Below are 14,197 nucleotides of genomic sequence, written 5' to 3'. Positions count from 1 at the left end.
ACATCGATCACTACGGCCGTCTTCTTCTGTTTGTCTACCACCACTATGTCCGGTTGGTTAGCCACCACCATTTTGTCCGTCTGTATCTGGAAGTCCCACAGGATCTTAGCTCGGTCATTCTCCACCACCCTTGGGGGCATCTCCCATTTTGACCTCGGGACTTCCAGGTTATACTCGGCACAGATGTTCCTGTACACTATGCCGGCCACTTGGTTATGGCGTTCCATGTATGCCTTGCCTGCTAGCATCTTGCACCCTGCTGTTAAGATTATAAATTATAGGAAGTGTGCATAAAGAAAAAGAATAACCAGAGTGCGTGTGGTGATGTGATGTGTGTGAGAGTCCAGTCTTATAGTGATGTGTGTGGGAGAGTCCAGTCCTACACCTGGTTCAGGGCCCGAATAGCCTGGGGGAAGAAGCTCCTCCTCATTCTCTCTGTTTTGGCCTTAAGGGAGCGGAAGCGCTTCCCAGACCTCAACAGTGAGAAGAGTCCATAGTTGGGATGGGAGAGGTCCATCATAATCTTCCTAGCTTTGATCTTGCACCGCTTGGTGTAGATGGACAGCAGGTCAGGGAGCTCTGATTGAATGACGCGTTCGGCCGAGCGCACCACTCTTTGCAGATCTCGTCTGTCCTGCTTGGTGCTGTTCCCAAACCAGGTGCAGATGTTTGCCGTCAGGACGCTCTCGATGGTGCAGGAGTAAAAAGGAGTTACAACTGATTTTGACAGTTTCGGGAGTAGATTTAGTTGCAAGAAGTCTGCTTTCTCTCTGCATGTTCCTCTTACAGGCTACCTCCACCTAAACAGAGTTTATTTCAAATTTTTTTTATCAAATAGTTTTTTTTTATTGTATTTTATTTCATTTTATCGCTACACTTGAGTCTCACAGAATTTTAAAAAATCGTGTTTAATTTTCTTAAAATCGAATGTACATCAATTTTAACACTGGTTTCAATAAGTGCTCTGCAAGCAAAACATTATTTTGGCGTTATTCTTAAATTTTACTGAGTTAAGCGCATTTTAATCAGGCACCCTCCTCGCGTGATGTCACTACTTTCTGAAGGCCCCGCCCAGTCCAACAGGAAGACAACAGACCTGTAGTGGGATGCTAATTTGAGGCTGCTGGCGCTAATTATACGTACAGTTTTCGTCCAAAGCCGACGCAGCTTTTAAAATGCCATTATTTGATGGGCTCGGAAGCGGAGGAGAGAAGACTGCGATTGTTATTGACTTAGGAGCAGCATACACAAAGTGAGTATTAACCGTTAGCCCGCCCTGCTAATAGAGCCACTCAGCTAGCAAAATATGCTAAAATGCATCTTTGTTTTCTGAAATAACTCGCCCGCCTCTCAACTATAGGTTTATTTTAGGGAACTGAAGACTTAAAGTCTAACACATCGTTAAATTTGACCCCAAAAAACCTACTACAGTTTTGGTAGTGAATGCTGATGTGGGCTAGCTTGTTAGCCACGTAGCCAATGCTAGGCTAGGTTAAGTAACTGTCAGCATTCAGCTAGCATTTTTTTAAGTTAATGCCAAGTGCTATCAATGCTAATTTAATAATTTTAAAAGCTCTCTCATTAGACCTTAAACATTCTTCTTTCGGCTGCTTCTTTTAGAGCTCGCCAAAGCAGATCACTTGCCGTCTCTCATACCCTATTTCTAGGACTGCCTATCGCTGTCACACCAACTCTCTGCGTGTCCTCCTTCACTACATCTTCCCTGGCAGCTCCATTATCAACATCCTTTGTCCACCATCCCTCCTCTGCATATGTCTAAACAATCTAAACGTTGCCTCTGTAACTTCACAGTCACAGTCCTCACATGTGTTGTATATTAACGGGTATTTATAGTGAGCAAATGGATCTTTATTTACTGAAAGCATTTCAGTGTCATTTTTGTTATATTTTGCTGGAAGGCAAACAGACATTAAGTCATGTGAAGATCAAGAGGACTGTTATTATCTTCTCAAATACTGTCGTCTTTGTTTGCAGTTACTGCCACAGAACATCCAACACAAATATGCACTGTTGTTTTATTTACAACTAAACTGTGGTGCTTTTGCCCTTTTTATTAAATGACTGTGTCTTTTAGAAATACGTTTTTGGTTTTCATAAAGTTTGAGGGAACTAAAATTATAGTATTTAAAACAGTTAGTGGTAATGATTATTATATAAATATTTATATTTTCAGCATCTCCTATTATGCTAGCTGACAGCTTCCTTTTCTCACAGATGTGGCTTTGCAGGGGAAACGGGGCCCAGGTTCATAATTCCGAGCGAGATCCGCAAACCGGGACAGCAGCAGGTGAGTCTGCCGTGTTCTGCAGTGGAATTATGTAGAATTATTTGTGGAAATGGAATAAACAAAAATATTTGGTATTTGATTTCTCATATTCAGGCAGTCAAAGTGGTTCAGTACAACATCAATACAGAAGAGCTTTATGTCATTCTCAAAGAGTTTATCCACATACTGTACTTCAGGTGAGATTCTTCTCCAATAAATGACTAGGTTATTGAAGTTCTTTTTTTCTTGCGGCTACATCACATCAGAGTTTGTTTTCCCATTTGCCTCATTAGGCACCTTCTGGTGAACCCTCGCGACAGAAGAGTGGTCATCATCGAGTCCATCCTCTGCCCATCCCACTTCAGGGAGACACTCACAAAGGTTTTCTTCAAACAGTTTGAGGTACGAAAGCAGAGACACGTGCTGGGATCAGACCAGTTAATATAAAGTATCTGTTTGCAACTCTGTGCACAAAAAACAAAAACCCAACACGACAGAGCACCATCAACTCTAAACAACAAGTCAGGAAAGATTTCTTTTCTCAGTTTGGTGCACAGCTGTCATGGAAGCATAAGCTTTGAGGTTGTGATGTGTGTCATCAAGTTCTTGGCACACGAGTGCACAAAAGTTGATTAGCAGAGAACAGCAGGTGTCCCCGTCATTCTACCTGCCCTAGTTCCCTGAACTGCTGCGCTTCTTCTCTCCTCCTGCAGCTGAGCTAAAACCACACTTGATGATCACAGTGTAATCCACTTAAAATTAGCTCTTGTGTAAATCCCTCCTTATATTTAATTAATTTGACCTGATTTAGAAGAGGTAACTAATGCATTTATTATGATAACTACTGTTACTTGATGCAGACAAATTATTTTGCCTATGGGTGCCTCATATTTAAGTTTTGTTTGTTTGTTTGTTTGTTTTTTGTAGTTCATGCTCAAGGTTGTGTATGAAAGTCATGGCATCATTGAGTATGCTCTATGTAATGGATAATAGGAAATAATAGTCAGTGTAATTAGATGCCTGACTCATAAATGACTGTTATCAGTGGCAATTGCATTGTCAGATGGGTAATGGATAGTAGCCTAATCTACATATCATGTTCAACACTTTAACAACCTGTTATTCAAATTTTACATGATTTCCACCTAAACTTTATAATAAACTAGAACAATCTAATAACTGATAAACAAAATGATTATGTTAACAAGGAAATTTTAGTTAGTAGAGGAATTTCTAAAGTTTTACTCCATGAATGATTTCATTTTCTAGGTGCCATCTGTGCTATTTGCTCCCAGTCACCTCATGGCCATCATGACTTTAGGCATCAACTCTGCACTTGTGATGGACTGTGGTTACACAGAGACGCTGGTGCTGCCCGTATCCTTTTCCCATCATGAGCGTGGTCTCTAGAACAGTGAACAATATGGTCTGCTATATACATGCTATATGTTTTAATTGATGCATCTTACACAAATTTAATATTTGGCAGGCATTATTGTACTGTTAGCTTCAGGTCTAGGACATTTATGATGCTGATCTTAACTCTGGAAATCAGGTTTGTGAGTGTACTCCTATTTTGCCAGCCTGGGAAGCTTTGCCTCTGGGAGGAAAAGGCATCCATAAGTAAGTACTAAAGGTTCTAACAGCATCAGTGTAGTGATTTGTACACATTTAACTGAGAAAATAATCCATCTGAGTCTCTCTTTCCTGCATCATGATTGAAAATCTCTGACTGTTGAATTGAATCATTTCAATCTCTTGTTTCGTTGCATAAAATGCATGTGTTTGTTTATTGTAGGGAGTTAGACAGCTTTCTCGTGGAACAGTGCACCGTGGACACAGACACAACCACAGGGCAGAGCGTACAAGCCGCCATTGGTAAATACAGAAAGTCAGCACATACCGTCTGTCCTCTTCTTTTAAATGGGGACACTTGTGAAGGCATAACTCTGTTATGGACTGCTGATTGGTTTTTACAGTGCCAAGAATAGAAGAATTTAATGGCTGTGACCCATTATGTAGCATTTACTATTCATAGGAAGAACTTGTTTCTGTGTGACATTTGAGTGAATCGCTTTTTCAGTTTGTGAATTATGCATTATGCATATAGTCTATTTTAGAGATTCTCTCCACACTTTTTCTTGATGGAGGGAACCAGACTGAGTATATTGAGTTGAGCTGTGAGATCTACAGCTGCAGCAGAATGAGAAAAAAAAAAAATATATATATATATATATATTTAAAAAAAAAAAAAAAAAAATATATATATATATATATATATATATATATACAGCTACACATGTTTCTTTTCCAAATATTTATTTATAAGTGACTTATGTATGTATGTATGTATATATATGTATATATTGTACTATTCTTAGTTAGCGTATTGTCTGTCTTGTCTTAATGTTGGTTTAAAATGGAGCAATGTAACAAAAAATAATTTCCCCCAGGGATCAATAAAGTATTCTGATTCTGATTCTGATATATATATATATATATATATATATATATATATATATATAAAAATTTTAAAAGACAACAGGGTGTCTGTCTAGATGGGTCATAAAACATCTCTGCAGTGAGCACAAAGCCACTAAGATCTCTGTAATTAACTCTCTACCACTGACTTTGAAACTGTATTTCCCCAAAACTGTGTAATGATAGTAGTGCCAAACACCAAAAAAGTCTCTGTTTCAGCAGTGGTGGCTTTTCCTGAAGTTTTTCATAGCTGGATTCGTTTCAGACCCAGCAGTCACACTTGTCCTCTGCTGCAGTATCGGCTTCTCTAAGTGCTGATTCAGCATCATAAATCAAACGGGAAAGAGAAATAGGAAAATTGGCTGATTGATGCATAAGTAAATTCAAGGAACTGAATGTTCATTTCTTATATTCCATTTTTAATCTCTTAACCAGGGACTATCCCAGAAGAAACAGTGGAAGACATCAAGGGTAGGTTTGACTGACATTCCTTATTTATGCCATCCTTGAGCACCATGGACAGTCTATACACAAACAAATCTGTCTGTCCATCCTTCATCCCCTGGAATATTCTTGCAGCGAGGTTGACCTACATTTTCTAATCAACAGAATTCCTTGTTTTTACTCTGAGAACAGTTTGAGACCTGTCTGTGTTTCTAGGATGTGGAGGCTACAGCCTTTTTGTTGATAGACAAAAGTGTGTCTTTAAATTTTTTTACAAGTAAAAAATTCCTTTGCCTTTTGTGTGGCTTTTTTCTGGAACAATGAACGATTAAGAATAGGCGAAACACCCATCCACTTATTTTTATAATGATGCAAAAGTATAATTTACTGAGACTGTGCTGCAAAATGGGGTTGTCAGCTATGTAATAAATGTTTCATTTAGGCTTATTTGGGTCTTTATGTCTTTTTAATTCATTGTAAGTCATGAACAAAAACCACAGTTATGGAAGGAGTGAAAGGAAAATACTTCAACTCCTTATGCTTGGTCGCAAACATTCTTGTCTACAAGTTTGGTTATGTGACCGCCAGTGCTGTTTTGTTTCCTGCAGTGAGAACTTGCTTTGTCAGTGACCTGCAAAGAGGCCTCAAAATCCAAGAAGCCAAATTTAACTTGGATGGCACAGCAGAGGTAAGTCAGCTCTTTGTATGCTGCTTACCACAACTGCCCAAACATTTGTGCTGAGTAAATGACAAATGCTGCACTTTTTAATGAAACACTTTTAAATGTGTTCATAGCGGCCCGCCCCTCCTCCAGATGTCGATTACCCGCTTGATGGAGAGAAAATCCTGCATATCAAAGGATCCGTCAGGTATGCTGTCATAGTCTGCTTAAAGAAAGAGTTGGACAGAGAGAGCCTTCTATTTTCCTGTAACGTTATACAGCTTCAGGTATTTCCACGTGTTCTTATAATTAAAATGACTGTGTAATCACCCTCAGCTTGCTGTTATAATTATCATAAAGCCATTTTCTCCTTTTTTCCAGGGACTCAGTGATGGAGATTCTGTTTGAACAGGACAACGAGGAGAAGAGTGTGGCCACTCTGATACTCGATACTCTGGTTAAGGTAAAGACAAGTTTCTCATTTAGTCATAGTAATGTGTATCGTTAATATGTTATCTGTGCTGATACTTACTGAAAGTACTATTTATACCTTGGTATAAATATATGTTATATGGTTTTTGGCTACTTTTGAGACATTGGCAAGCTATTGTGGTCATGAGGACCACTAACAGCAGAGATCATACTAGCTTGGGCTAGTCGTTTTAAGAAAAGCTTTCACTCCACATGTTTTGATGCATGATCAATCATCCAGGTAAGGCAATCTTTGAAAGTTGTTTCTGGACGTAGCCTCTACTGAAAAACATCCATCCTGGACAGGGAGGAACGCTGGTTTGAGCGTGGAGTCAAGGAGGCCATTTACATGAAAAGGGAAAGACCATCTGTGAATCGAGGAGGAGGCCTAAGGGTCCATCTTTCACCATCTTAGAATGCTGTGATTGCAACCGTTGCCCATCTGTCTGGAAATGGTACTCATGAACATTGATCAATGGTCTTTGATCAGTGGTTGTTGATCAATGGTCATGACAATTTGCATATTAATGATCAAGGAACTGACCTCCCAGCCCATTGTTAGTGGTGCTGGTTTCAGTCATTTTGCAAATGTAGTGTTTATAAGTTTGGGGAAACTTGCAGTCAGGTGAGACTGAAGAAGTCATTTGGATGAGTGACGAAACGTTTCTCCCATTGAAAACGCTTCGTCCAGATGAACAGAATCAACCTTTTGGGATTTTGGACATAGTGTTCTCAGTTGGATAAACTCGGGGTTGGGGGAAAATCAATACAGCACAGTGTCGTGATATTTTGTGTGGTGATATTGTATCGATACAGAGGGTCAGAATGTAGACATTTTATTTAATAAATTAAAATACTCTGGGAATACTACAAACAAGACAGCTAACTCGCATTAAATTCCCTCTACTGAACAAAACATCCAACACTGGACACATTTACCACCTAAAATTCAGAACAAGCTAATGGCTCAGTCACACACTAAAACCCCTTGCATTTAAAAATAAATAAATGAATTGGTGGTTGCTTCCAGATTTTACTACATTTTTTTTTTTCCCCCCCACAACTTGTGGTGACTACACGGTTTTGTAAACTTGACAGTGTCGCACACTCACAACCACTTTACATCACAAATCTATTTTACAGTTCTCACTAAGTCTTTATCAGTGACCACATCTCGAGGGAACTCAACTCAACTCAGCTGGCTTTCAGCTGGTTGCATTCTTGTTATTCCTGAAGAGCACAAAGGTTACTAAGGAAAAATTTATATTTTAAAAGTGAACTGCTGTTAAATGTGATTTCTGCGTATGTAGGCAGCAACAGATGTAATTGGTGTATTATCAGAAACAGATTGCATGTAATTGCCAACTTGACCCCTTTCAATTGTAGACGAATAGCAAACCTACTCTGTCTTATGGCAACATTTATGGCAGGTTTTACTCTGTGTTGGTGTGCTTTACAGTCGCATTATGCAGCAAGACATAACCTAAGTGAGCTAACATTATCTTATTGGATAAAACGGATACTGGGAAGTTAAACGTGGAGGAAATAATTTGCAGTTGAAAAAGATGATGGTGTCACTGAATTACTCAGCTTATTGCGAAATGTTAAAAATTGCGGCAATATATTATCACGGGTGAAGTATTGTGTTAATGTTGTATCGTCAGCTGTCTGGTGATTTCCATCTCTAGGGGAAGCAGTTTTTCACTCATCCAAGTGACTCCTTCAGTCTCAGCTGTCTGCAGGTTTCTCCAACTTTATAAACAGTATATTTGCATAATGAGTGAAACCAGCACCACTATCAATGAGCTCAGTTTCATGATCGTCAATATGCAAATTGTCATAACCACTGATCAGTCTCCAAGAGTGCCATTCACTCTTGGAGAGTTGGGGAGTGACTGTAATCACAGCATTGTAAGATATTGAATAATGTACCCTAGGCGCCCTCCTCGGTTCAGAGATGGTCTTTCCCTTTTCACCTAAAAGGCTTCCTTGATTCCCTGTTTAGTAACAAGAACCACTGGCCTGTAGGTGTAAACACAGCTCCAAATACTCTTTGCACACAAGTACTCACATTGTCCAGCACTGAAATCTTTTCCCCAGTGAACTTGGTGAAAGTCATGTCATGCTTGTTTTGTCCTGTATCACTTTCCCTTGTCTACCATTCGTGAACAGGTTTTCTTTAAGTGTGTTTAGTGCAGTCCTCTAACAACCCGTGGCAGCCGTTTGTCACTACTTACACAACGCTGCCTTATTACATCTAATGTTTTGGATTTGGATGCATTTGCATTAAACACATTAAAGTGAGCCAACACTTTTAAAGATCCTGCTCTATGAGCCATGACTGGAGTGCACTGACTGTAAACACGGGGCAACTTAAAATGTGTTTGCTTGCCCCTGCTAGCCTTGTTTTTATAAGAGGAAGGTTCTGTCAGCTCTCTCAGATTGAATTTTTCCTAAATACGAGGAGCATCGCAGTTTGTCCAGGCATTTACTGATTCTGAGCCTGTTAGCAAATCCCATTTAATTCCAGACCCCTGTACCATCACTGTCAGCTCTGTATCATAGCATGATGCCATTCTCACTCTCCTTCTTACTTGGGGAACATGAGTACCTAGTTTGGCTGAGCGTTTGACCTTGACCTTCAGTGTTAGGGCAAGGTCAAACAGCATGGAGCATTTTGAAATCTCAAGTGTTTACAGCTTTTTGAATCATTTGGGTAAAAATCATAAAAAATACCATTTTAGGTTGTTACTCGAGGTTGTCAGGCAGAGGTCATACATCAGCATGTGGTTACAAAAAGCAAGCTTTTATAAAAGTTTTAAAAGTATGTTGTGATAGAGGCATTATCAGACATCAAAGTTTGGGGGAGTTGCACTCTGCGTGCTCTTGTTATTACTAGTAACTCATTTGATATAGTTTAAAATTGAGTTAAACTGAGTATTAGCACCACCCGTGACCAACATGACCAGATTTTGATAGAACTTCTGTTAGATTGGGAATAGTGAAGGTGGGAGTGATCTCTGTCAGCCTAATCTAATGCATACAGTCCCGCCCGTCGATTCTACAACGTTTGTTCACACTATTTGGTGTGCTTCAGCTCAGTGTGTTATGTACTATAATGCAGGCTTCATAATTCCTTTGATTTTTGCGTCATTGATCTTTCCTAGTGGTGGATTTTAGTTTGTTCCTTGCTCTCCTTTACTGAACCTTTAGCATCTCTGGCTGGAGGAAGTTAGCAACCCCCGCAGCGTCGTTCTGCACATTATCCAGCAGTTAAACGGGCTGTGCAGTTTGACTTTGTTTGGCTGCTGTGATGCAACCATTCAATGCAACTAAAAGCATTGTTGCTCTTCACTACGGGGATCCAGTCAGTCCAGAACAGCCTATTTAAACTCATAAACCCAAACAGCCGACTTCACACAACTTCACACTTTTACTGTAATGATGTAAATGTTTAAGTCGGATGTTACACAATAGTGAACTGCTCATAATGTTCTGATGTATTGCAGCTCCCCTGAGACCACTCACAATAACGTCACAGTCCCTGTTATGTATCATGTTGTTTTAGCCCATTTTACCAGAATCCTTCTGTAATGCTGGGATGACTCCCACCTCCTGCCTCTTTTTCCCCGTAGCAGCAGTCGGATAGTGAAGAACAGATGTTTTCCACCGTTGTTGTTTTTTTTTTGTTTGTTTGTTTGTTTTTTTTCCCCAAAATATCTGTTTGTGTTTGTTTTAGTGCCCCATCGACACCCGTAAAGTGCTCTCTGAGAACCTGGTGGTGATCGGAGGCACCGCCATGCTGCCCGGCTTCCTGCACCGCCTGCTGGCAGAGATTCGCCTCCTGGTGGAGAAACCCAAATACAGTAACGTGCTGGCCAGCAAGAGCTTCCGTATTCATTCTCCCCCTGCAAAGCCCAACTGCACTGCGTGGCTTGGAGGTCAGATATGAAATTAAATTGAATATTCATGCTGAAGTGAAGGCTTGTGGATTAAAAAATCCATCACAATCATCACTTCTGATAAAACACACTGCCAGCATTTTTCTACTTTTAAGTAAGAAGAAAAAAAAGTTTGTGGCTCCTCTTGTAACATTTGTAAACTCCTCACCAGGTGCCATCTTTGGAGCCCTTCAGGACATCCTAGGCAGCAGGTCTGTGTCACGGGACTACTACAACCAGATGGGGCGAATCCCAGACTGGTGCTGCTTGAGCTCCCCTCCTCCCGAGTCTTTGTATGAAGCAGGAAAGACCCCTCCTCCACTGATGAAGAGAGCCTTCTCTACAGAGAAGTAGAATATATTAATTCCAACATTTCAGTAATCTGTAACATAACATCACAACACTTGAAGTTCACTCTTAACGACACAAACAGCTCAACGTGTTTTTAATGTCAGGTCATCAACCTTACAGTTATTGTATGTGTTTTTATTTTGACTGTTTGATCAGGCAAGCAGGTTTTTGGAAAGAATATCAAAAGAAAAGAGCAGATGTTTGGATTTTTCAGCATTTGGAATATTTTTGCACATGAATTCTCGCTCTATTAACCCTGGAATATTGTCTGAGCTCCACGAAGCTGCGTCTTCTGTTAAAGCCTCATTTAGCGAGATGCTAAATCTGTATGTACTTCTCTCACTCTGATCCACACCTCCTGTTTTATTTTTTTTTTGGTTGGTTTTTTTGTTTTATTTTTTATTTTCCTGTACTGTTTTTGCACTTAAAGTGAGTCGCACAATCCACTGAAAAGTTTCTAGTCACTACCAAGGTAAACTTAGTCATTGATTTGTCAGCAGACTTACAGAAAATGCTGCTGTGTAAGTCATTTATTTTGGTCACAAGCTACGCTTCCTGCTTCTATTTAGTGGGTCAGCGTGATGCAAAGTGTTTGCCCACACGTACGCAATATTGATGAAGTGTAATCAGGTTGAGTAACTGAGAAGATTTGTGTGTGTGTGTGGTGTTTTATCGTGTTGTTCTGTAGTCCTCAAACCCTGTGGAAATACACAGTCAAACATGCTTTCAGTGATTTTTCTCCCATGAAAAGTGGTAACTGTAATGTTTTATAAATAAATATCCAGACTGACAGGAGGATGTTTGTGTAGTTATGGGATTAAAAAAGAAAAATGAAGAAATTGAGTTATATCCACTGCCTCTGCACTCGTGCTGCACTGTGTTTAGATGACGGTGTAGGTTATGTTCTTATTCAGCCCTGCCCCGACACACTGTTAATGCCTGCATGTCCTGGAACCGAGTCACATCTGTTTGGCCTTTTGGGTCACATTAATCACTCAGTGCTGCTCTGTCTGACGGCTTGGGAACCAGTAGCATTTACCCACAATGCACCTGTATATCAAGACTGGCAAACAAAATTGTGGGAAATCAAATGTTTGGATTTCAGTGACAGGAATAAACACTGAGTGATGCAGATGAAACGAAGGTGTGCATTTGTTTCTTTTTCATTTTCTTTAGTGACGGCAGTAAGCCGTCATTTCAATTTGGAGTGTAAAGTGAAAGCTTTGGTGAATGCTCAGGCACAGGCAGAAGTTTGATCGTACATGAATGATCCTTTACTGAACATCAACTAAAAACAGACTTGCCCACATCTGCACATACAGAGCAGCGCTGTCCCACCTGCTCCCTCTGCTGCAGCTGAGGGAAACCCCACGTTCCCCTGAATAGAAGTGGGACTGGAGTATCAGCGTGGTTCCCAGAGACAGGAAACAGCAGCTGTCCGTCTCTCTGTCTGACCTCTTGTCTATCTGATTTGGAAGCCTAGGTGGGAACTTGGAAAGGGGACTCCCCAGATATTGGTTCAGCCCTTCCTTTTAGATTGCAATAAGCGGTCATTACACAAAATCTTTATTTGATCAAAAAGGATCGGTTATGACTTTTTATAATTTTAACCATATGAATTCACCATATGTGCAAGTAATGTGAGCCAAAAGCTCAGGCTTCACTTTTTTCTATACTCAAAATCTTTGACGTTAATGAGATCAGACAGCCCTTATGCAGTCATTTTAGCCATAGAGCTGTGGCTGTCAGCATGGAAGCCATTCAAACCTTCTGTTTGTAAGAGGCAGCCAGTCAAAAGAAAGTTGGTTTAAAAGGTAAGGAAGGGAAACTACACTAAAACAGCCTATTTCATACAGTGGATGAATTGAAGGGCTTCAAAAGGACTTGGTATAAGAGACAAATAAGAAGTCGTGCAAAGCTGCCTTGAAGAATCCACAAATATATGAAGTTGGAACTTGCATTGTAGGCCTGTGCTAGGCTTGGTGAGTACACTATATTTGCTTTCTTTTTAAAATAACAAGATTATCATTGTTCATTTAAGATTTAAGATTTGAATGTAATTTTTCTCTGAAGAGCACCAAACAAGACCAACATCAGTTTTGTGGTGAGAGGGAACACATCCTCCGTCTTTGGTATCGCCTCCACAGAGGCTATTTTTCAGAACGCACCAGACTAAGTATCCCATAAATCACAGTGGCTGTGAAAGCACATCTGAGCCCGCCTTATAAATGTAAGGCCATGCCCTGCAGAATCCGAGAACAAGAAGTGTGATTTGGCTAGCTCGCAGCACTTGCGGACATGCGTGTAATCAGGAAATCAACGTCAACTGTAAGTAGGAGGATCAGCAAACTGCAAGAGAGCAGGTGTTGTGTAAAGTAAAACGAGACATTTATGTATCAGCTAAAGTAGACGTCCTGATAACAGCCACACATGAGTGCACATACACGTGGCGAAAGGGTAGCTCTGAGACATTCTGCTCATTCCTGTCACATCAGTTCTGATAACCTGAGGTCTGCTGCATGTGTGCCGAGACTAAACACGCAACACTCGAAGGCCCCGAGTGCAAAAACAATGTTTGGGAGCCATAAACTTCTCAAACTAACAACCAGATCCAGAAGTGGAGCCACATCAGTAGAGATGCACCTTGTGCTCCCTGTGCTGTGCCAGTTAGTATTTCAGTATTGTAATCGAGCCTGAATAAAGCATTAGATCTCTTTATTTTAGCTCTTTAACATCAAATCACAGGAATGTCATGCTTGGAAATCCATCCAGTTTGTATTTCAATGTTCCAGATTTCTGGAACATTGAAATAAAAACTATTGTAAAACTAATATAACTGTTGTACTTTGGCGCTATATAAATGAAACTGACATGAATTTATTTTCATTGAGCATTTAATCCACTACACAAGGCAGCATCAAGTCTGAGTTCTTGGTTTAAAATATATGTAATGTGAAAAATCTATTAACAGATTTGTTCTCTGCAGACGTCATTGTAGTTGTCACTCAAAGTAAATTGCATAACTGCATTATTCGGTTGTTGCCATCAAAATGTTGCAGCAGAAACGGATCACGCAATCAATGCCCAGGCTTTTTTGGCCTAATTTTGTTGAGCCTTTCCTGTTCTTAGCTTGTATTGGTCTTCTGCTGCTGTAGCTCGTCTGCTTCAAAGCTCAACGTGCTGTGCATTCAGATATGCTCTTCTCCTTGTATGCAGATGGCAAGAAGTGGTTATTTGAGTTACTGTTAGCTTTCTAACAGCTCAAACACTGTTAATTCCCCTCAGAGCTCGACAAGACCTTTCACTCAGAAAACAAATGCTGTATTTTTTTTTATTTTCGCCTCATTCTCTGTAAACCCTAGATTTGGTTGTGTGGGAAAATCAAAAAAATATCATCAGTTTTTCAAATACTCACCAGAACCAGTCTAGCATCAGCAACTGACTCATTCACTTTCCTTCCTCATTCTGAAGCAAGGTTTGAACTTCTGTAGATTTTCATTGAAATCTGTAAATTTCATTGAACCGCTGACATGACTGAGTGTATTCCTCTGTTGTTATTGA

The 14,197-nt window shown here is 40.1% G+C and overlaps 1 protein-coding gene across 1 annotated transcript; it reads left to right on the top strand.

The window, feature by feature from the left end:
• Nucleotides 1-1,040: 1,040 nt before the first annotated feature.
• On the top strand, nucleotides 1,041-11,775 carry actr10 (actin related protein 10). Its single transcript, XM_026142567.1, has 13 exons — nucleotides 1,041-1,252; nucleotides 2,236-2,308; nucleotides 2,402-2,484; nucleotides 2,581-2,689; nucleotides 3,557-3,664; nucleotides 3,843-3,910; nucleotides 4,086-4,165; nucleotides 5,204-5,239; nucleotides 5,821-5,900; nucleotides 6,008-6,081; nucleotides 6,255-6,336; nucleotides 10,084-10,285; nucleotides 10,458-11,775. The coding sequence occupies exons 1-13, from the start codon at nucleotides 1,176-1,178 to the stop codon at nucleotides 10,637-10,639; spliced, it is 1,254 nt and encodes a 417-aa protein (XP_025998352.1). The 5' UTR covers nucleotides 1,041-1,175; the 3' UTR covers nucleotides 10,640-11,775.
• Nucleotides 11,776-14,197: the final 2,422 nt, after the last annotated feature.

This window comes from Astatotilapia calliptera, chromosome 15 (genome assembly GCF_900246225.1).
Source record: "Astatotilapia calliptera chromosome 15, fAstCal1.2, whole genome shotgun sequence".
In the NCBI taxonomy this organism is placed as follows: domain Eukaryota; kingdom Metazoa; phylum Chordata; class Actinopteri; order Cichliformes; family Cichlidae; genus Astatotilapia; species Astatotilapia calliptera.
This window is presented reverse-complemented; position numbering and strand designations above follow the sequence as displayed.

Excerpts from the sequence above, each read along its gene's own strand:
- actr10 (XM_026142567.1), top strand. The coding sequence starts at position 1,176 with ATGCCATTATTTGATGGGCTCGGAAGCGGAGGAGAGAAGACTGCGATT. Across the intron at positions 3,665-3,842 it reads CAGAGACGCTGGTGCTGCCC|GTTTGTGAGTGTACTCCTAT; the intron begins GTATCCTTTTCC and ends TCTGGAAATCAG. Across the intron at positions 6,082-6,254 it reads CATATCAAAGGATCCGTCAG|GGACTCAGTGATGGAGATTC; the intron begins GTATGCTGTCAT and ends CCTTTTTTCCAG.